This window comes from Mauremys mutica, chromosome 9, assembly GCF_020497125.1.
Source record: "Mauremys mutica isolate MM-2020 ecotype Southern chromosome 9, ASM2049712v1, whole genome shotgun sequence".
In the NCBI taxonomy this organism is placed as follows: Eukaryota; Metazoa; Chordata; order Testudines; family Geoemydidae; genus Mauremys; species Mauremys mutica.
In genome coordinates, this window is record NC_059080.1 from 67,922,285 (window position 1) to 67,948,794 (window position 26,510).

A 26,510-nucleotide genomic window follows, 5' to 3' on the forward strand; every position below is an offset into this window, starting at 1 on the left:
TGTTATGACTTCACATGGCCTGCTGCAATGTATGTGACCTACTGTGAAGTGAGGCCTTCTTTAGAACCTCTTCCTGTAGTCAGTATGCAGCTACTTCTCTGTGATTGGATATCAGGCATTAGAGGTGGGAGAGGATTCCTAACACAGGCAGACCTAAGACATACCTGAGTTTAATATCTTGAGTCACTGATTCAAATCCACATTTGGTTGTCTGTGACGGAAAAAAATTGTCTAATAACTGTTTGGTGACTTACGTAGAAGGTCCAGTTCTTGCTCAACAAATGTTCACACTGCAAACACTATTTCTGTCGATGATGCTACATGACTTTGTTGCTTGCTGGTAATCTCGCCAAAGCTAGTGTTGCCGCTCTTCAACCAGAGCAGCTAGTCCAGAGATCGGCAACCTTTGGCACGCAGCTCGCCAGGATAAGCACCCTGGCAGGCCGGGCCCGTTTGTTTACCTGCCGCATCCACAGGTTCGGCCGATCGCAGCTCCCACTGGCTGCAGTTCGCCGTCCAGGCCAATGGAGGCTGTGGGAAGTGGTGGGGACCAAGGGATGTGCTGGCCACCGCTTCCCGCCACCCCCATTGGCCTGGAGTGGCAAACCGTGACCACTGGGAACCACAGTTGGCCAAACCTGCAGACACGGCCCGTAAACAAACTGTCCCAGCCCACCAGGGTGCTTACCCTGGCAAGCCGTATGCCAAAGGTTGCTGATCCCTGAGCTAGTCAAATTTTGGATATTCCAGTTGGAAGTAGAAATTGATATAGTCTGGTATTCTATTTGATACAATCTTATTTACAAGGAATATACAAAGTCCACCTTCTCCAAATGCAGGAGGAACCAAGAACAAAAGGAACAGGTTCCTAGCTTACAGCTCCAAGCCTCTTTAGCCAACAGACCCAAAAGCTCTCACTCTAGATTTTCCCAGGGTCACACTATGTTCACAGGATCCTGGTTGGCTTTCTTGCTTTTTGCCTGTGCTTCTCTCTCACCCCGCCCCCCACCCCCACCCCCACCCGGTCACAATCCCCAGTCAAACCCTTAGCCCAAATGATGGTAGTTTCTTGGCAGTCTTCTACATTTAAAATGTAGATTGCCCTAGCTGCGGCACTCAGAAGTGTGAAAAATTCATACCTCTGAGTGATCTAGTTAAGGTGATCTAACCCCCCCGTCTAGAATTCTTCCATCACCCTTGCTACCAAAACGCAGGATAGTTTTCTGTCATCGTAGGGTCTACAATACAGCACTAGGGCAGCATAGCTGCAGCTGTGCCACTGTAGTGCCTGTAGTGTAGACATGTTGTGTGTGCATATACATGATGCTTTCCCTGCCTCACTGTGCCCATTCTTCTGCACAAATGTATCGATAAAGGGATCACTAGTCAGAGAACCCAGAATTGTAGCAGTGCAAGCTTCATTTTGGGGAAGTTAGGTTTCTATGTTTGGTATATATATGTGTATGTACAATTTTTACATCAACACTGTGTCCCAAAATAATTCTCTCGTACCTGTTGCGTTGTTTCTCATAGGCTTAGATAACAGGCTGGCTTCTTTGATTACACAAGTAGTGCCAGTGTGGCCAGTCATTCTTGCTCTGCCAGCTAAAGATTACTAAGTTATTTGTGGTGGCTGTTACCGTGTATGACATCACAAATGGGAGGGCACCAATCACCGTCCATGGGTTTATAAGGAAAGGGAGCACTAGAACTCCTATTGCTTGTAATGACTGCCTCAAGTTGCTCTACACAGTCACTGGGTTGCCACACTGATTTTAAATGAGCATATGCAATTACAAGGTGAAGTCCAATAAATCACAGAATTTATTATATTAAGAGAAGGAGTCACCAAGATTTAAAAAAGGATGAGTTATTTATCAGAGATGATGGGCTAGATCTCCCAGTTATTAATTTTCCATCTGAGAGTCAACTGCTCCTGGACTTTTAAGTAATATTAGTAACTACAAATGACTTTTATGTATTTGGATTACTGGAAATGCCTCTGAGCTATCTCAGAGGCCTATTCAGAAATTTCAGCTAGTGCAAAAAGCAGCTGGCTGCAACTAAGAGGTGGTCTGTGGATGGAGCATGTTGTCTGTTTTTTTCCAGGTTCAGTTTAAGGTGTTTATCTGTAAAGATTCTATCCATGCTACCAGAGAGACCTCTCTCCCTGTGCACCATTTCAGAAGTAAGTGCAATTATGCTAAATGGATTTTGCACAGTAGGAAGTTCATTTTCAGTTGACTTGTCAGTTTTTCATCTCTGATATACATTTAATAGTGTAACTACACCTGCTGACTATTGCTGGGTCCCGATAGACCAGGCTTGCACAACTCATAAAGCGGCGAGAGCCATATTACTCTAAAGAAAACAGCCGAGGGCCGAACCCCACCCCCCCAGCCAAAATCCCCCCTCCCCAGCGCCTCCCAGCCCCCCTGAAATACCCCTCCTCCAGCACTGCCCGCCCCGTGGAAACAAACCCTCCTTCCCCAGCGCTGCCCCACCGAAACAGGGGTATTGAACCTTGATATATAGCAGGCCCCTAAGGTAGTATAATTAAAGTAAAAGAAAAAATGTCTTTATGCTAGAAGTAGACTAAGATCTTCCCCCAACTTTGTAATCAATTGCCCTGTTGAATGAACGAGGTGTGGATGAGGAAGGCGTGGAAGGCAGCACCTCCAGACAGCTGCAACCCTTGGAGAGGGGATGGGAGCCAGACCAGATCAGTAGAACAGGTCAGCCACCGACTCGTAGCTCGCCACCTCAGCCCCCCCTTCCCTGCCGGCGGCTCACCTGCCCCCCGCACTGCCCGCCCACTCACCTCCTCAACCTCCCACACTTCCCGCTCGCCTCCTCACCACCCGCCACTGCCCACCTGCCTCTTCAGCCCCCCCTCCCTCACCCACCGCTTGCCTGCTCACCCCCCACGGGCCACACAGCGAGCCCACGCGAGCTGCATGTTGTGCAGGCCTGCGATAGACAAATTAAACAAAATCTGGCCTCTGTGGTGACGGTAGGCTAGGAGATGGGTTATAAATCCCAATACATCCTGGCATAAGGTGATCACTAGCTGGCCTTAGGAAGAGGTTTCCTCCCACCATATACTTTGGTCTGGGCCAGCATGATGGTTCCCTCTATTCTAACTACTAGCTGTCTCTTTTTACTGTACTGTTGTCAGTTCCCTAGAGCAGGAGTTCTCAAACATCATTACATCGCGACCCCCTTCTGACAACAACATTTGCTACCTGACCCAGGAGGGGGACAGAAGCCTGAGCCTGCCCGAGCCCCATCACCCTGGGTGAGTGGGAGGGGCAAAGGCAAAGCCCAAGGGCTTCAGCCCCAGGCAAGCGGCCCGTAACCTGAGCCCTGCCACTCAGAGCTGAAGCCCCTCAGGCTTTGGCTTCAGCCCTGTGTAGTAGGGCTCAGGCTGTGGCCCTGGGCCCCAGCAAGTCTAAGCCAGCCTCGGCAACCCCCATGAAAATGGGGTTGCGTCCCGCAGTTTGAGAACTCCTGCCCTAGGGTAAACTCTCTCTATGAGCCCCCCCCCCCATCTATATGCAAAATTAGCAACCTTCTCTTTTGGTAGGGCGATTCTAGCCCCTTGCTGATTTGGGGGCAAGAGGAAGGAAGAAAGGGAACCAACATTTCTGTTCTGCATTCTAGTTCTAAGCCTTATGCTCTCTGAATAGAGAGGAAGCTAAGACATGCAATATATACAGACACTAGAGGGAGCTTCACAAAACAACCAGAAGGGGAAGAGAGAATAACAAGATGGTGGAGATTTGCATATACAGAGTTTGCTTGCACAAAAATTCAATTAATCCTATTTTTGTCAAACTACATTTTCTGTGTGTGGGGGGGGGGGGTTAGCACATGCTGTGTTTGACAGTGAGAAGAAAACAACCAAATAAAGTGACACTTTGTGTGTGTGTGTGTGTGTGTGTGTGTGTGTATACACACACGCTCCCTCTCACCCCTCCTCCTCCCCCGCCCCCATACAGCCTTAGCTATGCTGGCTGTCACTCCACATACAGAGCTGTGATGGTCCCCAATTCCTCCCCTACCCATCCTGATTGGTGTTCCTTTCCAGAGGACAACTAGTCTGAGGCGATTTCTGTCACATGATGTGTGGAGGTCGGAGGTTGCCAGCTTACGAGCTCTGTAATGTGCACAGCAGTCTCTCAGGTGAAGCAGGAACCTGGGGCCTGGCTCACTGATTTCCTGCTGTGCTTATTTAGTGCCCCTCGGCAAAGCTAAGAATCATTGAAACTGTAAACAATAGTGGCATCAGTCCAAAAGCAGAAACTGCCCAGGGAGAGATGTTGCCTTAATCTAGATATCAATCTGTAATAGAAATAGTAATTGTAACCATAGACTAGGGTAGAGGGATATACATCAGATAACTTCTAGTTTCTCCCACTTATGTATAGAGCAAATTTCAGAGGAACTCAACTATTAAACCTCACAAGACATCAGAGCAGTAAGTTGTATACTTGTTTTACAGATGGTTGAAATGAGCCACCTTCCAAAGGTCAACCAGCAGGTTAGTGAGAATAAGACCCAGGAATCCCAACCTCCTGCTCTGCCCCTCAGTTCATCAACCCCACTTCAACCTGTAAAAACAAATAAAAGCACATCAGTCAGACCTCGTAATAGCTTAGGGAAAAACATTCCAAGTAGACATTAAATACAGACACCACCCTAGCAAACAGTGCCACCGAGCCTCTGAATTATGAGAGCTGATAGGAAAACAGAATGTAAAGTGCAGGTATTCTGATGAATACAGTAGTTACAGTAATGTTAGCAGTAAGGGGAATGCATGATGAGGTGTTGCTATGCTCCCTTTCTTCATGCACAGGTTTGTCTTCATTTTTCATACTCAGCACTAGTATCAAATTCTGTCAATGTCTTAAGGTTTCTTTTCTTATTAACTGGTAAAGAAATATGCACTGTACTGGTCAGTATGGGGATTATATACTGAGAAGGATAAAATGTAACATCTTCCTCTCCAGAGTTTAGATAATTGGTATTGACTTAGACCAAAGACAGTAGACTGGTCTAAACACTTGGAAATCCAAGGTAACAGTAAAATACTGTGACCCATTGGTAAGCCTCTCAGTTGACAATAGTAAATCCTCCATTACTCAGACTCTGATCTCCTAATACAATTCAGCTTTAACTTTGGCTGACAATTTCTCTGCAGACACTCCTTCCCAGAACCCATGTTACGAGGAGGTTGAATTGTCTAAGAAGCAAGAAGGCCCATCACCTCTTCTGTTTTGTTCCCATCACTGGCCACTTAACCTTGACAAGAGCCTCCTGAAAACTAAAAGCTCATTCTCAAAAAGCTGAGCCTTAGTCTCTAATCATTTTGCTGCAAAGACACTACTGCTACTTGACTGAATTCTAAAATGTGTTATAAAAAGGGTTAGCCTCCTAACAGTTATCTGGAAAAAAACAATTTTTTTTCCCATTTCTCATATTTTGACCAGTTCTACTCTATAGACAAGTCTGTACCTTCAACCCTCAGCACATTTCATCTCTCATCTGTACAAAATACAGAATCTTCAAGATCCTTCCCTCCTGAGGCTCTATCCACGACCAGTGGACTGTACTAGCAATAATGGGTTGGGATCAGTAGTGAGACAAACTAATTTTGAACCTCTCTAAAATTCATCAGTCCAAAAGTTTCACCTTGTTATTGGGTTCCAGTGGTGTCAGAGAGAGGTATTTAAGTAACGGGCAGCAGAAAAATGATCTACTGCAATAAGCCTCATCACTGTGGTTTCCTTTGGCAATGAATGCTACATTAGTGCAATGAATGCCATGGCTAAGAGTAAGTATAGTATCTTTTGCAGAGGGAGCTGGGTATATGGATTGGAGACTTACCGCTGGTGCAAGAAAGATATAAACTCTTGCAGTATGGACAGTACAAACTGCAAGAGATCTGGGTTCAATCCCCAGATGTCAGACTTCTCAGATGACCTTGGGCAAATCACTTACTAGAACCTTCTAGTTATTGAGCACCTGCAGCTCCCGCTTACATTAAGTACAGCTGTGGGGAGCCAGAAACTCTGAAAAGCAGTTCTTTAGTGCCTCAGTTTCCCTCCCTGTAACTTAAATATAATTTCCTGTCACAAGGAATTATTGGATAACATCACTGGTTGTGAGATGCCAAGGCGATATAAAGCCAGAGGGAAAAAACTTCACCCATAACCCTTCCCACAGAGACTATTGCAGCACAATGATTAGTAACAACCTAACCAGGCTATTATTCAATAGAGGGTAAGCTCAAAGGAGAATTGGGACACAGTGTCCAAAAATCTTGTGTATGGAAGTATATTTAATGTACTGAAGTATGCCTGTGCTATGCTGAAATGCAAATCTGCCTTATTGTGGTTCTAATCCCCACGTATGACCTACTAATAAAAAGAGTTTTTTAATACTTACCATCTGTGTTCAAGCTTGTTTCCCACACTGAAAGCTTGCCTGGTTATAGTTGTGTAGGCATCACAGAGAATATACCTTTCAACTGACAAGGCTTGATAATCCCTGAGGGACTTTAAACTGCAAGCTGCAGTTCTCTCACTCTATGCGCGGTAGAGTCAGTTGCCTTACATATGTAATATCTTCTCATTTCATGTTTGTCATGCAGAGAAGTAAAATCTACACTTCCATCTGATGGTAACTGTAACTCACAGACAATAGGATTTCCAGATGGGTAGCTGTAATGCATTTTTTCATAATATATTAATACACAGTCCCCCACCTGTTAAGAATAATGAAAGATTTACCATTAAAAAGACCTAGTGGTTCCATTCATGGGTGCTTTGAAGTAATACATCTTGGAAGACAGTTGACCTTACCATCACCATTTCCTACACATCTCCCTTGTTATTTAGTTGGCATTTGTAACACTCTTGTCCAACACCACTCAGCTGTTTACATTTATACTGTCCTTCCCCTACAGGACTAGATCCCCCAGTAGAAAGAAGGGTACATTGTATTGGTGCAAGATAACGGGCAACTTTAGAACTGGCTATAATGCAGTGTGAACAATTGTCAAGTTTATAACAACACAAGTAAAGAGCTTGCTTAAAAGCAACACAAGAAGTCTATGGACTCAGCTGTTCTACGTGAGAATGGATATCTGGAGAAATGCTGCAGCTTGGGGCAGGCTCATTTTCCAAGCTAGTGGAGGCCATGAAGCAGAAAACTGTTGTGCCTTGTGAAAACTGACTTACATCAACAGCAATACCTTTGTCATACTGAGAGGTTCCAATAAGCGAACAGAGCAAATGACAACCACACAGAGGCCTTGAGGTTTGGCAAGACAAGGAAGGTAACACAGATGGTCAGTCATTACAGCAAACACACAAGGCTGGGTAAGGAGGTGCAAAACAACCGAATCCATGTCCACTCTCAAATGCTGCGGCAGGAGTTGAAATCCATTGCTACGGCTATGCAAGTGCAGCATGAAATGTATCAAGTTCTGCAGGCATACATCATAGCCTCCATCCCATAAAACCTTTGATCAATATTTTTGGACTCTAAGCAAAAAAGTCAGTCTGCTTTTTGTTTTTTTAAGTTTCTCTCTCCAATTTGGTTAGTGCGGCGCTCCAAAGTGATAAGGCTTATATCTACCACGAAATAATTTCAACTTTGATTTTTCTTTGACTTTAGAATGATAAGAGATCAAAGGTTTTGCTTACTGCATTGCAGGAGATATTGTGTAAGTCTTGCTTACAAAATAGCTCTGGTTTTCATGAAAAAGTTTATTTCCCTCCCCCAACCACCGATGAGCAAATGACAACCGTACAGAATAAAAGCTCAACTCCTTAGTTCTGCTCACATTCGTTCAACATTTGTGCTAATCAATTACCTTATTTCATGCAATAAGAAAAGAATGAGATTCCTGTTATGCAGCCATAATCAGTTACAGTATGAAGCTCTGTCTGTGGAACATTTCTGATTTTGAAAACTAATCATGTGCTTTGCCATTACATTTCTCTTGTAATACATTGGGATTTTACCCAACTTTTTTTGTTTGGGGGGGGGTGAGTAAATACATTGATGGCACATTGTAGCCCTAGTTACCACGTTCTTACATTGCAAATGCCAGCCTAATTGTAATGTAAGGAACATATTTACGCATGGAGCCAGACCGTGTTTTTCTAGTTTATTAGAACATTGAAGTATAAATGGATGTTCTCTGCAGAGAGAGACTAAAGGGTATGGTTGCATGTGAAGTGGATATTTGGAGGTGATATAACAGTTTTGTCTTCACAAGAAGGGCTCAATATTGATCTCTAGGGCAGAGCATGGCATGGTGAGCTCAAATTTGGTGATAACATCAGGGTGAAGGACTCCAAGCTTTCCAATACTTTGACCTTTGGCAAGGATCTCAGCACAACGGCCAGGGAAGAAAGCCGAGTCTGAAAAGAAAGTGAGAGAAAAATCAATATTTCTTCAGGCTAAAAAAGTTAATAGACATTTAACAGTGAGAACAAAGCTTTTATTATTTAACCGGTTTCTCTGCTAAGAATGGGCTCTCTCACTTTCTAGCATTAATAGATGTGCAATGATTGACAAAACAAGGAAACACTTCAAGTTAAAAATAAAACGTGGAACCCTAACATGGACATTTCCCCCCACTCTAGAGTTGTTTTGACAAGCATTTTTCCTATAATAGAAATCAGCGCAGATGAGTAAAGTCAGCAGAGAGACACTGAAGTTAACAAGAAATTTAGCATACTTTAAGTATTATCCAAAACCTGAATGTTTCCCACCTTATTATGTTTAGGAAAATAAAGCTTGCTGTCATCTAAGGGGTGAGCAGGAATGTCACGCTTGATTACATGCCACATTACTAGTAACATGACCTACATTCCTTATCTGGAGAAGAGCTTTTAAGCAGTTTCATGTATACTGTAAAACCACAGCAATGACTGACTCAAAGGAAGCCTGAGATCTTCCCCTATATATCTCAAATCAAACATCAAGTTTTTAAATGTTATTTGGTAGTTTTTAAAAAAAAAATTAGTTGCAACAGTAATAGGGGAAGTCAGCAAAGGAAGAAACATGAGGATTTCTCACTGGGAGCCCTTACTGTCTGGGAACTTATGCACCAACATTAAGGTCTTGTCTACATAGGAAAGTTATACCAATACAAACTAAATAGTGAATTTAAACCAATATAGTTACACAGGTCTATCCCCCACATTATAAAAGTGGCTTTTATGTTGGATTAGCTCATGTTACTTTGGAAGGGTTTTAAGCTACATTGAAAAGAGTCACTCTTATACTTGGAAATAGTATACACATGGGGAGTTGTGTAGGTATAACTACACTGGTTTACAATATCTATACAATTATACCAATATAACTGGTAACACTCTCCTGTGTACACAAGCCTTAAATGCCACAGATGCAGAAAGTTCTAATCTGATAAATTTCTGAAACAGTTGATAAGTATTTCCTTCTATCTTCTCTAATAACAAAGTGCAGGATTCACACATCAACAACAGTTCTTCCCCGTGACTGCTGTAGGCAAACATTACTGGATAGTATTTCCAAGTTAGTAAGATTTAAGATTCCAAAAATTTTTTTTTAGATTCAGGAAAAACATGTTCTAGGGAGAAGTGGAGAAGGGAGGGAAAATACTGGGAGAAACAACTCTTCCCTCTCTTTTCCTGTCAGGTCAGTCACAAACAACGCCCTAAACTGCACCAGTAGATGGGAGTTATTTTATTACACCAGAAGGAACCTACAAGGGTCTAGGGTCTATTTGATCTCATCTTAAATTACTAAAAATGAGACCTGTGACTCACGTCCTAGTGTACTGGGACCTCCTGGACTCAAAGCATATAACTCTGGACTAGAGTGATTTACCCAATGGGACGAGAAGAACGGTAGCTAGTAGCTCTAGCAGAGTTCCTTGTGTACAGTCCCCTCAAGAGAGGGGAGGGTATCAGGAGTAGGCAAGGCCTCTCAACTCCATTGATCGCCCACACTGTTCTGCTGCTACCCAGAGGGAGGGTCCAGCTTTCAGCTACATTAATATTTGAATAGATCTCCACTCAGAACTCTGGTGAGTCACCAGGAGACAGTACCACAGAGAGTAGTCAATCCCAAACTCTACTGCTCCCTACACTTCTCTTCACTGTGTTAAAAAAAACAAACCCACAAAACACTTACAAGAAAATCCAATGGAGCATTCCTTGTACGGTGAGAATCAGGGGAAGACACACAGCAGGGGAGAAGCTCATCCCCCTCCCACCCACTTCTGCAGATGCTGTGCTGAGGGGGTAATTCAGCAGACATCCTCTGTAGCAGGGAGGGTCTCAGTTTTATTGACACTGGTGGGAACTGAGTCAGTGCAGAGCCCTGGGCCCTGCATAAGGCCAGAGATAGATTCCCTAATGGCAGTTTTCTCTTTGGTTTCTCTAAAGTGCTATTAAAATTCTGGCGGGAATAGGCTCAGGTCATTATAATGTGCTTAGGAAGAGCCATTTAAAATGGCAACATCAGGTCAAATTCAGCCCTGAACCTCAGGTTCATCTTTTATGAAACTCAAAGAGCCAACAGACATGGGGCCCCAAATTTTCTTCTTCTTTAAAACATCAATGGGAACTTATTTTGAAAAGTCCCCCTGCAGTGGTCATAGACAAAGTTTACAAGGGCAAGAATCTGAAAGTAAAAATCAATTATTCTGCACTCACTAGCCAACCTGTGGGAAATACCAACAGAATGTTAATATATATTTCACTCTGTACTGTTTGTTAAAACTGAAAGTGTTAGTAAAGAATAGTAATAATGTAAATAAGGAAATGCTTTTAAAAATATTTTGAATGAGAGAATGTCTTTAAATCTAATCGCACTATTCCAGTCTCAGTTATAAGGCCAATCCAACATTGGTATACGTATTTATATTGGACATTTAAAACTGAAATTATGTGCACCCTAAATTCTACTGAAATGTTGATCTAGCTAAACAGTCTCTTTCTACTGCCAAACTGTTGTACCCAAAATGGTCCCTTAAAGTAAAACTTGACAAAATAAATTTAGAAAAGCAAAACAAGTGTTGTGTATACTAACCTCTCTTCCACTTTCAATGAAAACCTAATCAAGAAATAAAGTATGCTTGCTGTCAGTGATGACAGAGTCGCCCATTTGGTGTATAAAGCTGGTACTGTACAACTTATTTGAATAGGATACAGTGATGTTCTCTTCAAGACTTGAGTTTTAAATTTAACAAGCACAAGAGCAATGTGTCAATATGGTCTGATAGCAAGAGACTGTGTCAAGGTCATTAAACTGTAGCCAAAAAATGCTGTTTAACAATATGTCTAGCGGATAGTCAGGAGACAGAGTCAGAACTCCCAATATCTATTCTGCCGATTTCTGTCTGTGCCACTCAGTGTGTAGGAACATGTGTTACTTAACCCTCTGGTGCCTCAGTTTTCTGGGTACACCACCCTCTATCCTTACGTTTAATTGTTTTTAACATGCTTTGAAACCTTTGGATCATGCTATAATAATATTGTACTGAGGTCACCCTAAAATAAAATCAGTTTTTGTCACTACATCATTATCATGGCTATACAAACTGCCCCTTCATTAGAAGAGGGATATATAACCTATGGTATTCAATGAGTTAATACTAAGCCATATATTTATGCAGGGACCTGATCATCACTCGGCTTAATAAGGATCATATTATACCACATCTCTCTCCGGAAGTTCTGACATTCATTTGCGCAGCAAAGAGTAGTTGCATAGAGTCCCAACTATAAAAAGGCATATATATACTGGATACTCCTTTGTTAGAGGTCATAATGAGCGGGGCTGCTGAACTAATTGGTTTCAGAATGGCTGCATTACTGGAAGAGGGCTGTTATTGGTATCAAAGTTAAATAAGTTATTAGCAAAAGCTTCCATAAAGTAATCCACTGCCACGCCAGTATTTTGTTTTGTTTCTAAAACTGTTGCCTCAGACGAGTTAGAATCATGTGACCAATACACATTCTAGAAGATGGCACACTTTCTTCAGAATATAAAGCAGTAAGTCATGCTACATGTAGAATATTTTATTTGGACTTCTTTGAGACTGTTACAGAGTTTGCTGTTGTAAGTCTGCGGGGAGCTTATGGATACTTAATGAAGAGTGGTCACATTTCTGAGGCTTTATGCTGCTTCCCATTGTGTGAAACTGGTTTACACAGGAATAGTCTACTAGCCAGGCATTTCTAATATGTACACAACCTAGTCAGCAGTTAGCAAACTTTTTTTTCCCACCTATGCCCAGCTTTGCCCTACCCAAAAGCGGTGGTATTAATGAAATTATTCGTGTTTTTAGAAAGATATTCCCCAAAACACTAACATCCTAAACTGGAAACTCTAAAAATTTAGGATGCCATGGGATGAAACGCTAAACCGGCTACTTTTTTCTAACAAGCAATAATGTGTAATTTGCCATAATCAACCTCTTATAAAAGCAATAACTAAAATTCAGTATTGTACAAGTATTAGTTTGTAAACTTTTTAGGGCAGGGAGTTTATCCTTGTTTTGTAAAGGCATTTCTTTAGCATTACATGGGTAATGAGCAATAACGTAGTAAAGGAAGAAAAAAGATCAGCTAGAACCTGAACACTGATAGAGGTGTGGTCCCACTAGCCATTACTGGCTGAGAACAGAACAGAACTCACTATGGTTCTGGGGGTTCTCTCTTTCAGGCTGTTTGTCAGTGTCTTGCTCTTGTTCCCATCAGCTAAGTTTGAAGAATGCACTCTGATTTCATATCTTACTTGGAGGTTCCATGTAGCCTTCAGTGTGAGGAATTAGACATAAAACTCCCATTAACAGGGGGCATGCTATGGACTCCCAGCGCATGGTGCTGAGAATTCAGCCCTCCATACTAGCTCTTTACTTCTGTTCATACCCAGTCTGGGATGTCCATTATTTGTCAAATGCAATAGGTGTGCAGGCTACTTTACAAACAAGAAAATCACATAACAGAGATGAGATTCTATAGTAAATAAAAAATGAGAACAAAGGGGTTGGGGCCATAAGCTCCAGGATCTCTCCTGGACCAGTCAACTTTTGAACTCTGCAGTGGGGAGGCACGGATTCCTGTTTTGTTTGAATTAAACTGGACTGTTCACATATGAAGTTGAAAATTGACTTCAATTTAATTTTAACACAGCCTCAAAGCAGAAAAGGGTCCAAATGGCATTCTCCCAGCAAAGCTAGCAGCAGGCGATTTGTGGTCTGTGTGTGGACATATAGAAACAACAGTAATATCTGTGGCAAGGTTATCTACACAGTCACCTCAAGAGTTTTATGGTTGTGAAAATCTGTTAAGTCCAAGTTTCTTTAGTGGAGAGGTTTTACTAGTTAAGCAGTCACTAAACTTCACCTCTAAATTACCCGTAATGATCAACTAGCATACGGACCAGGCCTTAACCCTTTGCTGCTAGGTGAGATTTCACATCAATATTTACTGAAGCAATTATGTTGTAAGTCTCCTAAAGGAGATCCTGGCTTGTGCCAAAAGCTTATTAAGAGCCCACATTTAGTTAAAGATTGTAATTTACTACTCCATTCACTTTTATGATTAACATTAGATGAAAAAAAAAAAAAACAGTCTCCTGATTTAACTAATCCCCTCATGCTCTATAAACAAAAACGTCTAACTAGCAGAAATTCAAAAAGCTTCACTTGCAAATACCAGTTCAAGTGTCTAAAATTCACCTTGAAATCCAGTTAGAGATCTAATACTCATTGCTGATAGAGACTCCTAACATGTCAGAAGAAGCCAAACAAGGGTGGTAGTGGGGGAAAATCGTCTTTTAATATGTCAACATTATAACCAGCAGCTATGAAAGGGGGTGGGATGAAATGCAATACAATGCCTTTTGACAAAAAGAGGCTCTAAAGCCAGTAATGTCTTAGGCGTACTACATGCAAGCAACAGACAAAAGCCATATCTTATAGGTGCAAACAAGAATTTAATTTCCAGCACTCAGTGAGGTGGAAATAATTCCTTTAATTAAAGCTTTTGTAGCATCTCCTCAAAATCTATAATTGTCTTTCTGTGTTCAGACAGTAGGGCCACTTTGATTGCTTTGGGGGTAATTCTTTGGCCAGTAATCCAATGAAGAACCTAGTCTTTAGCACATTTTCTGGCTAATTGACCTTCAAAAGGCTTGGTGAGCTCTCTAGGCTCTTCGTTGTCAAACACCTTGCACAGTTTCTTTTCACTGCCCATTCTTGGCCCCTCCCTCCTTTAAAAAAGATTAAGGTAATATTATAGGCCTAGAGTTAGGATAAGCTTTAGAACATACCAATTCATTCCTATAATTTGAGGGAACTTCGGAAGTCGAAGCTTAAACGGGTAACTGAGTGGACCCTGAATTCTAAAAGCAGCAGAGCTGTGTTATTGAGCATGTGGCATCTGAAGTCTTTCATCTTAATTCCCATTCCCATTGGTTACTTTATTTGCCCATTTACTTGCTTATCCTAGATTCCTCTTTTGAAGTGTCTCATCTGCTCTCTATATTTGCAGATTTTCTTAAAATCATGTTCTTTACTTTATAGATTTGCTTTTTTTCTTGCAAATATACAAAAAAGTCATGATCCAGTACCTGACAAGTCAACATCTGAAAAGACAAACGGGCATTCCTTGCGCATTCTGTGCAGGCCCAGGCCCCATAAACTTAGACCTAACTATAACAAAGTCAGTGGAAATCTTCCCCACTTCAGGGAGAAAAATACGTTTCTATACTCCTCTCTATTTCCGTTTATTCTAAAAATCGTAGCTTTACTAATCGGATTAAGACAATACATGATCTATATAACAATACACAATCTATTGCCACAAATTAGTATAGCTGTATGCAGTATAAACTGCATAAATATTAATTAGACTTCAAAATATGCTTTCCTGCATGGCTACATTTTGCCATGACACAATTCAAGGTGTCCAAAAATAGGAGCCTAAAATGAAGCTTCCAAATTCCGCCTGACTTTTCACAAGTATTGAGACTTCAAGAGCTCCCATTAAAGTCAACCCATTGTCACCAACCCCTCTGTCACAGCTAGTGAATACAGTTAGTTATTGAGGCCAATGGCAGCCTCGGGGGGGGAGGGGGGAGGGGAATCCATCAACTTTAAGCTCCTGGTTTCGAAAAACGTGACCTTTCTCTCGACAAGACGTCTCATTACACAGGATGCCCCAAATGACACAACTGTAAAACCTGGCTAATAGGGCAAACAAATCAATGTGATCACATTAAGTGTGTTCCTTTACATGCCCCCCTCCTTTTTTAAGAGGTAAAATCAAATGTAAAAATTTTAGGGGGGAAAAGGCAAAGCAACAAAAATTACTGAGTTACAATTACTTAAATATCAACACAGCCACCTGCACCTACACACTGATCTAGCAGGGTCACAGTCTGGTGTGTTAAATTAAATGTATATTTACCATACTGGTTTTCTCTTTCATTTTCACAGGTATTAATACCAAAGGTTTTGGAGGGAAGGTCAATGGCACAGTCAATTATCTACCTGTGTGGTATACTGGATACCCCAAATAGGGCTCAGCTTGGAAACCCTTGAGAGGAGGACAATAAGCCCAGGGACTGTAGAATCCTGGACATACTTGCAATTATGAGCAAACAAAAATATTCTGTTCACAACGCACTCGGACAAAAGCTAAATCATTTGTATGTCACCAGACCCCCAAGATACAAATTCAAATATATTATACGGTTGTAAGTCATATTTAAAATAAAATAGAAGTTTACACTTTTCTATAACAGTATCTCTCTGTTACTTGTAATAATTTTATTTCTATGGATGTGTCTGCTCTAAAACCCTCCCAGCAGATCTGGGTATATTTTATTGTAATATGTTGGCTGAAATTCTGTTTATTTAGTTCCTGTCCATACTCTGGCTTTTAACAATGCCTGAAATAGTTTTCAAACACAGTTGCAGTCCATAGTCATAACACTGTTTGGGCCCACAGTTAATGGTTACAACCGTTCCAAGGAATCATGTTATTTATGTAGGCTTCAAAGCCGTCTCTATACTAGTATTTCTCTTCCAGTTGTACTGGATCACACAAGCAGCTTCCATCCCATCTACACCAAACTCTAGTCTAGAATTCTTGCTCATTCTTCCTCCCCCTATGGCAGTCGTAGTTGGAGTGCTAGAATAAACTGGGCTGCTGGAATTTTAGCTTTGTCATTTGGTAGTTTAGAAATATAACAGACATGAGACAAAATAGGAGCAGTAAAACAGTGTTATACATATAGATACAGTACCTCCAATGTAATTTAAAATTATCTGTAAAAATAATATACTCCTACTGCTCCCACAAGAGCTTGATTATCTGTGTGAATGTTGAGGATGACTAAGGGAAATGAATGATTCAGATCACTGATTTCAATGACAGGATTTAATTTATTCTTTGAAAGTGGAACAGAATGAGTGTTAAAATTATATGCCAATGGAAAAATGTATACTGAGTATAGTATATATTGAATACAAATCCTTGGGAGAATTCTCCCACCACTTCTGTATGTTTCTTTAGGAATTCACATGTGCACTATGCACTAAACTCACCGCATTTGCTTTGGTGCAGCAATTAGGAAAAATGGCATGCCTGGCTCAGAATTTACCTGTGTTATAAGCTAGCTTTATGAAGCAACTACACCTTTGTCTATTTTTAAGGACCATTCTGAAATCCAGATCTCAGTAATACTGTACATGATTAAGCAGTGGTTTATCAATGAAGTACACTGAAATCTTACATCCGGTCTAATCCAAACGTTAATCTGGTATTATTTATGTCATTGCTCATTTATAAAACAGGAGAATTCCTAACTGCAAACACTCAAAGACTGGACTTTTTTCAGATGTATAACCATTCAACTTACACTTGAAATGAAATATTTCGAGAACCTAAAGTCTTTAACACTGGAAAGCCTAATCCCCCAATTCAATGGCTACCTTTCATCCCCTTTTGAACATCAAAAGGAAGGAAACCCTCCCAAAACATTACAGTCCTTAGAATCTGTCAGACAGACTGGGGAACAAAGAGTATTATTAAGTCTAATTTTCTAAAGCTCTTTGGAGCAGGGACTGTAATTTATTATATGCTTGTACAGCACCTAGCACAACGGAGCTCCAGCCGATTTGTGGCCATTAGGCACAACCTAAATATAAATGTTAAATAATAAAGGCTAGAGTCAAGTCACAGTCTACATATGCATCAGAAAGACATTTTTTCTGTCTATCTTAAATAAATGCTATTTTACTTGGCTTATTTTATTTCAAGCCCCAGAGTAAGTCATCTTCTTTTGTGATCTGCTGACATTACCTGGTTTGAAATTCATAGAACCACTTGTGATTTGACTTTCATGACTGTCACTTTTCCTGCTATTTAGAAAACGGCTTAGCCAATTAGCCTGCAGAATACTATATCATTACACTGAAGACCTCAGCCATCACTCATCTTTAAGGGGAATTTTTAAGATTATTAGGTCTAAGATTTTTAGCTATGTTAAGGATGAAAATAAACCATTTTCAACTTGAAAATTCAGTGATTCTAAGTGAACGTAAAGTCAATTCCTCAGTCACAGGAGTCCACATTTCCTACTCTTTACAAAACAAGTTTGAAGGGAAGATTTTCCTGAAAATTATTCTGTTTTGGATGTCTTTTGCATCCACCTGTGCAAGGAGAACAGAATCTTGAACTCAACACTTGCCAGTTAAGTGCGGGAGAAACATGTGTGTGTTCTAAAGAGAAAGATTTGGAAGGCTCTGCTTAGGTCTGGAATTCTACAGCAATTTCAAGATGAATGATTTTCCTCAGACATTTATTTAAAAAAAATCTTGTTTGAATGCTAACAATTGTTTAATTGTATGTTGCATTACAAGGAGCCTGGCGCTGTGTTTTGTAGCATACTTCAGGCTGATGAGCCCCAAACTTTAAAATCAGAATCTCACAAGACAGATGGCAAGCAATGTGTCTCTACATTTCTGTCACAACAGATGCATACGTGGGAAAAGGTCTACACCAGTTCTTAAAAAGTTATGCCGAAAAAAAACCAAAAAACAAAAAAAAAACCAGAATAATCAGGGCTAAGTAAAATTAGAACTATTTTAACAAACAGTACTTACACGCCTGCTTTTTACATCCACCCATTTTATGGACTTTTAATTTGGATACATAAAAATGACCATTATTTACACATGTTTTGCAGTAGACCACTGAGGTCTCAGCTGAGATCAGTGGAGGGCCCCATTGTATTAGATGATGCACAAAATACATAAACGCAATCCCTGTCCTAAAGAGCTTAAAATCTAAATTGGCAAGACAGACCGGATTGGAGGTGGGGGACAGAGAAAGGGAAAGGGAGGGGGCACAAAGCAGAGGCACAGAGAGGGGAAGTGTCTTGCATAAGATCACAGCAAATTAGTGCAAAAGCTGGGATAGAACTGAAGGATGAAATTCTGGCTCTGTTGAAGTCAAAGGGAGTTTCATTATTGACTTAAATGGGGACAGAACTACACCCCAAGTGTTTGGGATCCCAGTCCATTGTCCTAGCCACTGGACCATGCTGCCTCCCCAAAGAATGGAGGTTTGTAATCGGGATTCTATTGTTGATGTTAACTACTTATATAAATCATCTTTTGGGAGGAACACAAAACAGTTGAAAATACAGTATCTGGTCTAGCTATGAAATAGTTTGCCATTTGAAGGAGGAAGATAGTGACAAGATAATGTTTTAATATGAGAGTCAGGCTGGAGGTTCTAGACTTCTGAGACTAAGGAATAAACACTACTTATGATGTACGATTAGAAAAAGATAGTCACACTAGGAAAGCAAGGGATTAAGCCCAGAAGTCTCCACAATGAAGAAACCGCAGTGAAGCAAAGAATAAAGGGCAGAGAGAAGAAAAACATCTTGAGAACCAGGTCACAGCTACAAATACCAGGGTCATAGATGTTCTTAACGAAGACCTCTCACATGGAACTGGTAGACAGTGAAATCGCTGCTTCAGAGTATTTAGATGTAAAGGAGAATTTTATATTTTTGAATGTTTCCACCAAGTCATGCAGAAAACCTGATGGGAGCAGGAACAAGGTAATCACCATACTTATGACAGAAGGAAGGGGGATAGAAAAATATTTGTCAGCTCAAAAGGTGATTTGACAATGAAGCAAAAAACAAAGCACCTTTTCCACTGACTTTTCACCAGAAGTCCTTGCTCAGATGCTTCCCACTTTGCCACTCCCATGCCGGACCATAGAAAGATATTACTAAACAGGCCAATTCAACTGACAGCAATTCAGCTTAAGAGAGAAACTATCTTGGCACAGTTGTTTCTTCTCCCTTTTCACTTTTGTCCCCCAGTCTTAACCCCCCCTTCCCCCACAACACCCACCCACCCCACCAATGGTATCATGCTCACGTATATCATTGTAAGAAGTTGCTGATAGCGTTGTCTTTTTAAATTTCCATAGAGCACTTTATTGTTCTGCGCTGGGCTGAGATAAAAACCTTTCTTCCTCTCTCCCCTACCTGACAAGATGAGACCTCTACAGCCAGACTACTTGGAGAGCATAGGACAAAAATACTTCAATCAAAAACTTTCAGAGGCAGACTAGAAACAAGATAAAAACAGTGTCACTAGCTCCTAGTTGTACTTCTTTTGGAGTACACCTCTCTCTCGATATAACGCTGTCCTCGGGAGCCAAAAAAAATCTTACCATGTTATAGGTGAAACCACGTTATATCGAACTTGCTTTGATCCACCGGAGTGCGCAGCCCCGTCCCCACAGAGCGCTGTTTTACCGCGTTATATCTGAATTTGTGTTATATCGGGTCATGTTATATCGAGGTAGAGGTGTATCTATGACTGGCTGTATAGTATAAAGCTACTAAATGCAGTTTTGTTTTGGGTTTTTTTGCATTGGATGGTGCATATTTTTATTAGGTTCTCACACACCTTAAAAGTTTTGAATTTCACAGACAGAATCAAAGTGACTATAGGCCACAGATAATTTTATAGTGTAGTGGCTTTGAGGCTGTGATCAGTGGACCACTGCCCTTTCCATAGAGTTTGACATAACTACAGTCATTACAATACTCAAACATCTGCCAGTCAAGTTGCAAAGCTTCCTGCTACTTGCAGTAATCCAGGTCTCTCTTGGAACGTCCGGAGGCTTTTCAGCCAATTAAACAAAACATAAAAACAACTTTTCACACCCAGTGCACTTGCTTCACATCTTTGTTTGGTGTTTTCTTGGGTGTAAATTCAACCCTGATTAGATCTGTAGCACCAAACCACAGGGACAGTACACGAACAGTAGGTCAAATTAATATGATGGCAACCTGAAAAGATTAGAGCAGCTGGGGCATGAAGAAAGAAGGGAAAATTTGCTACTGAAGTGTAATAGAGGACATAAGCAGATTTTTTTAAAATGGGACAGTAAGCGAGCAGCCACACCCATCTAATTAAAGTGAGTTTAGTTTCATCTCGTCTTCTTAAAACGGTGCTAATCTTACTTTTTCATGTAACCAAGCATTCTTGGTTCCACAAGGAAAGTTGCTCAAGAGACTTAGATTGTGAGGTTAGCAGGGGCGGTGGTATGCAAGACCTCCATCTTAAAAAGTGGCCCATAGTTGGAGAAGGTTTGAGAACTAGTGATTTCATGTTAGTAATAATGAAGGTCATCATTATTTGAACACTGTCAAGCTGTGGGTGGAGACCACCTGTACCCCAACTCATTAATAGCGGATAGACATCTAGTACCCGTGACAAGCTTTGTTTTGTTCCTTTATGCTGTACTATTTGATAGTCTCAACAGTGGAGCTGTACATTTTCTACATATTAACAGACAAGATGAACTAAGTAGAAAGGGCATAATTTATACTAGTAGAGGCATAAACATGATAGCATAAAACTGTAGCAACACCTAGATGTACTGTCAGAAGTCAGGGTCCTTTCTACTAGGCACTATACATACACACACAATGAAAAGACAGTCCCTGCCTCAAATACCTTGCAGTCATGAGAATAATAGGCAGATACCACCAACAAACGGGAGCACAAGGTAACAATAAGATGATTACGAACTGCAGATTAAGCAGTGGTCACTGCACACAAGCTATTAGCTATTGTACCTACCTACAATACTTTAGGTACTTATGTGGCCCCCACTGCAGTACAGTAGCATCTGAGCACCCCTCAATCTTTAACACCTTTATTCTCACAACACATGTGAGGAAGAGAAGTGCGATCACTCCATTTTTACAGACGGGGAACTGAGGCATAGGGAGACTAAATGACTTAGTCACGATGACACAGGGAGTCTGTAGCAGAGCAGGAAACAGAACCTGGCTCTCCCAAGGCCTAGATTATAGATAACCACTGGATCATCCTTCCTCTCTAAAGAGGTTTGTAGGCATCCCACTACAGATAGGGGACAGACTATGAATTAAGGTCAACTAAGCTCAAGTCTATGATTCAGGTCTGTTGCATATTTATTGTAAAAAATGAAAAACAAAACAAAAATGTTCATTCCCTAGTTATGCCGCGATAGCTTCTTACACCTCTGTAATTTCACAGCCAAACCTTATTAGATGAAAAGCTATTACTATGATTTACTGTGTCATTAAAATTTTCTACACTTTACCACACCTTTCATTTAATTAAATGGGGGCAGGTGACGGAAAGTAGTGCAGTCTTTGTAAAGATTAAATGTTATTACACAACTGTCAATTAGTGACAGAAGCAAAACTAAAGATTTGTAAGTATGTAATTTTTAAGTTGAATCCAAACTGGCTCGTTTCCCAGCATATCTACAGTATTAAGCTATTGCATGCCCTACAAGAGTGATTGACAGGAACTGAACTCTTATTAAAAAGGCCCTGTGAAAGCTGTTGAAGTACACAAAAAAAAAAATCACACAAGTTTCAGAGAGTACAAAAAGCAGCGTGTGCTGTGGGCTCTCTCTCTCTCTCTCTCTCACACACACACACGTTTTTTTAAAAACTTTTTGTTGAAGCAAATACTTTTCCCAGACTTTCTGATAAATCTCATTATGAAGGGACATGGGACGAAGAGTCAAGCAATTTAGTTTCTATTCCTAGCTTTGCTGCTGACTTTCTGTGAGACTGGGCAAGTCGCTTCACCTCTGTGCCCCACTTACCCATTTGAAAGTTGTAAATAACACAACTTTTCTTCAAACAGAGGTTGTTAAGTTTAATTCATTGATGTTTGTCATATGCTTGGATAATCAGATAAAAGATGCTGGAAGGGCACATTAAAAAGGTTATTTTCCACACACAAATCTTAAATATTTGCATTTTAATAACACTCAGTATAGTACCATAGGTGTCCCTGGCAAGTAAATACTTTGCATTTTTAATTCTATTGCACCTTGTGTTTGAGGATTTCGAAGCAGAACCTTATGCTGATATTAATTAAGGATAAAAAAACCTGTATTTTTAAGTTTCAAAACTCCACTATAGGCTAGCATGGGCCGGAGCCCTAGTTCAGCATCATCTTTTATGATACTGGCCTCAGCTACCGGAGGGAAGAAGAAAATAGTTTTCTAGTACACTGGTCCCGTAGGAACAAGAGAGGACCAATATTATTGGAGAGAGTTATTTTAGGTTTAAGCAGAGATTACAGGTTTTTGCATTCACATTACACCACCTTTCAATCCATCTATCTAAATGCCGTTAGTTTCCATTTCAAGACACGAAACCATAACAAAGAGAAATGAATCAGGAATGAGGGCATTTCATGTCCAGATTCACTGGATGGCTCTTCTCAGCTCATATATTTTTGTTACTTCTCCTTGATAGATTGGTTACTCTAAAAGGGTTTAGACTGCTTATTGATTCTTTTTCTGTGATGGCTGTATAGTCCATAAACTTTGATCTTTATATTACTAATTACATGGAACTGGCTAAAATATCAATAAAGGAATTTTATATAAAGAAACAGCACTAAAGAGCTAACAGATTAGAGGACCAATACAAAACTCCGCTCTTGTTAATCCATTTAAAGTTTGCTTATAGATGTATGAATTGTTACCTGCTACAAAGGAAGGAAAACATTTTTTCTATGCCAATAGTTATAGGAGCCATTAACCTATAGACATGTCACTATTGTACACTTTCAAAGTGGGGTAGAACTTCAACTTTCCTCCTTTAGGAATGTATCATTTTAATATTACTAGGAGTAGCAAGAAAATATTAACTGGCCAAAGCATCCTTTGAGAAACTGAAATCACTAAGAATCAGATGTATGTTGAAATCCTTCAACTTAGTCACTTAAAAACAGCCTATTCTGTAAGGCTGCTCACAAAACGGCTTTTCTGTTCCATTTATTGTACAGCTCAGATTACACTAAAGAGTGGTGTGAAGGCCAGAGGAACATCACAATTTCACCCATATTTTCCAGCATCTGTAATTTTTCCACAGGTGTTGGTACAGGGGCAAAAAGGCTATGACCCTAAGGTCAAGTCAATGGGCATTAAGGTGTTAGTATAACAGAAGGTGCTTAAATAACCATGGTTTGCACATATGGTAAAGAACTGAACAGACACACAGGCACTTCACTTTACTCGGTGAATTCAGAAAGGCGGCGAAGCAGCATTGAAGCCTTATGGGAATTATATTTAAACATGCAACAAACTGTCTTCTCAGACACTTTCTGAAATGAAATCAGGACTTTATGTTCCAAATTAAATCAAAACCACTGCGATCAGTTAAACAAGGAATACAGGACTATCAGAGGACTAAAACACAAATCTTTATATTGTACCACAAATTAGTTTCAAGATTTGGCTGAAGACTACACAAACAAAAAATGTTTGACTCCCTCCAGCTCAGAAATGGTTTTATATGGTAAACCCATTTTTAAAGTGTACAAATTTTCATGTGGTGTAGCTCCTAAAACTGTTTGCTCCTTAAAAATAAAGATTTACACATGATATAATATCCTAATGTAAAACCTCTACAGCAAGGAGCACTGACTCTTTTTTGAATCCTGTGCAGTCTTAAGATGTTATAGGATATCTTTTTTTCACATAATTGACCTTACTCCATCATTGGCTTGACATTCTATCTCTCATATATGCTTAATTGGCAGGATGAAAGGCAAGTAAAAAAAGCTACTTTGACTTCCAACTTTCTCCGAAGTCAAGGACTTCCAAGTAAGTTGGTGCAGTGACAATGCATTCACGCTAGAGTACCAGAGTATCAGCCATCTGCACTGTTACCAAGGTTAAATTCCAATGTCAGTAGAATTGCATGGAATCTACAAGTCATTCTGAGAGTTTCTGGATCTCTCTTGTAATAGAAAGGAGGGAAGTGTTTTCAAACATACAGAACAGGATTCTACTCATCCACCTCCAAAAGTTACAAAGTGTTTGGTGCCTGTTCTACATAGCAAGTCTTAATTCATTCTTAGGTATCTCCAGAGTAAGCAGATATAGGAAGAATATTATGGGGGTGCTGGAATTATTAAAGGACACAATATGTGCCGAGGCAGAAGGAATACTAAACGGCACTAGTATCAAGAAATCGATTATATATTGTATAAGAATTCTTTATTGGGATCTTTTTCCTGTTCTTTGTAAGGTGCTCAGACATTATGTGATGGATGCAGTAAAGAACGCAAGACATTTAGAAATATTTCTAGCTATAAAACAAACACACACATTCAACATGTCTGTTCAATAACAATGTACAGCTAGAGTATTCAAATACAGCCTAAGGGAGTTAGGTGCTCAGCTCCAACTGAAACTCAATAAGAGTTAGGCACCTAACTCCCTGAGGATCCTTTGAAAATACCAGCCTACAAACGAAATTTGAAGTCTTGCTCCTATCCCTGTTGGGAACAAGAACTGGACTGATGGCACAGCCATATGGTCAACCTGAAGGGTGTACTTTCAGCATTACATTTCACTGGCCAACAGTCAGCTCTTACTGTATTTTTCAGTACTTCAGCTAGAAAATATTTTGAAAATCTGCAAGAAGTAAAAGTAAGGGCATTACTTAGTAAAATGGAAAAAAGCTACATTAAAAATGTGAGCATGTATATGTTCATCAAGGATAAGTGCTAGGAGACTGCATGTGCTGTTATATTCAGTAAGTTGACAAGCCAGCAACACACAACTAGAAAATCAGCACATACAGAAGAACCTCAAAGTTACGAACACCCGTAGTTACGAACTGACCAGTCAATCACACACCTCATTTGGAACCGGAAGTACACAATCAGGCAGCAGGAGAGACAAATAAAAAAAGCAAACACAGTACAGTTCATTGTTAAATGTAAAAATAAAGAGAAAGCAGCATTTTTCTTCTGCATAATACAGCTTTGAAACATTACTAAGTCAATTTTCAGTTGTAAAACTTTTGAAAAAACAGCCACAATGTTTTGTTCAGAGTTATGAACATTTCCGAGTTATGAACAATCTCCATTCCCAAGGTGTTTGTAACTCTGAGGTTCTACTGTATATCTAACAAAGTTGCTTTAGAGCTTTGGACACAAACGTGCTCTCTTATGGACTACCAAAGATGATGTGTCAGGGACACTAGTTACAGTAAATGCAGAACTAAGACCTCTCCTCAAGCAGGACAGAGGTCATAAATTTCTCTCTCACATACTTGTATACTAACGAATGGTGAGTAGACAAAATAGCAGCTGCTATCCCCAGAGTCTTGTTTTTCTCTACCATATTGATTTTGTCATTATTTTAAGAAACAGAATGGATGACTTGCCTGTTCTTGTTCTTTTGTACAGATTCCTGCTGCTGCCTTTTGTTTGGGGGGTAGGGGTAAGACAACTAGCCCTTGTTTCAGGAGTACTCCCAAGAACTACCAGGATTTTTTTGGGTCCCTGTGCCCCTTTAAACCTCCCACAAACAAAACAAAACAAAACAAACCGTCATGCAACAAACCAGAAAAGAGTGGCAGGGGTGGAGATAAGTCACCGTCATCCTCAAGTAAAAATTTTTTTTATCTAAAGTTCCGCTGTAAATTTCCTAGGCAAGAAATGGAGGAACAAGCAGATTCCAATTCTTGTGGGAAAAAATATACAGCAGGCAGAAATCTCAGTCTATTCTAGGCCTTTTCCTAGCCCAGAAAGTCATTTATATAGCAAACATGTTTCCAGCTAATAAAAGTATGTTGGAACAAGGGCTGAATATGGGATACCAGTCCCAAAAGCAACATTGCCCTGGCAATGCTGCAATCCCTACTTTCCCTGAGATATACAGTGCTATCCTGGGGATATGACCTCTTTCATTCAAAAATCAGGAAAATGTAGCACAAAAATTATCTCAAATTTTTGGCATTGAGACAGCCTTGCTGCAAGTCCAAGATGGTTTATTAATTGCTTCAGTGCAGATGTACAGGATGAATCTTTGCTCACCTATTTAATTAAACCCCCTCTCCCACATCAGAGTTTTGCAAGT

General features: G+C 40.3%; 1 protein-coding gene across 2 annotated transcripts in view; it reads right to left on the minus strand.

The window, feature by feature from the left end:
• Positions 1–8,164: 8,164 nt before the first annotated feature.
• Positions 8,165–26,510, minus strand: part of FARSB (phenylalanyl-tRNA synthetase subunit beta) — a 51,857-nt gene continuing 33,511 nt past the window's right edge. For both annotated transcript variants that reach the window (XM_045030474.1, XM_045030473.1), the window contains exon 17: positions 8,165–8,435. In XM_045030474.1, the coding sequence (XP_044886409.1) occupies positions 8,284–8,435 (152 nt within the window). In that variant the 3' untranslated portion in view covers positions 8,165–8,283. The remainder of the gene's footprint in view (positions 8,436–26,510) is intronic.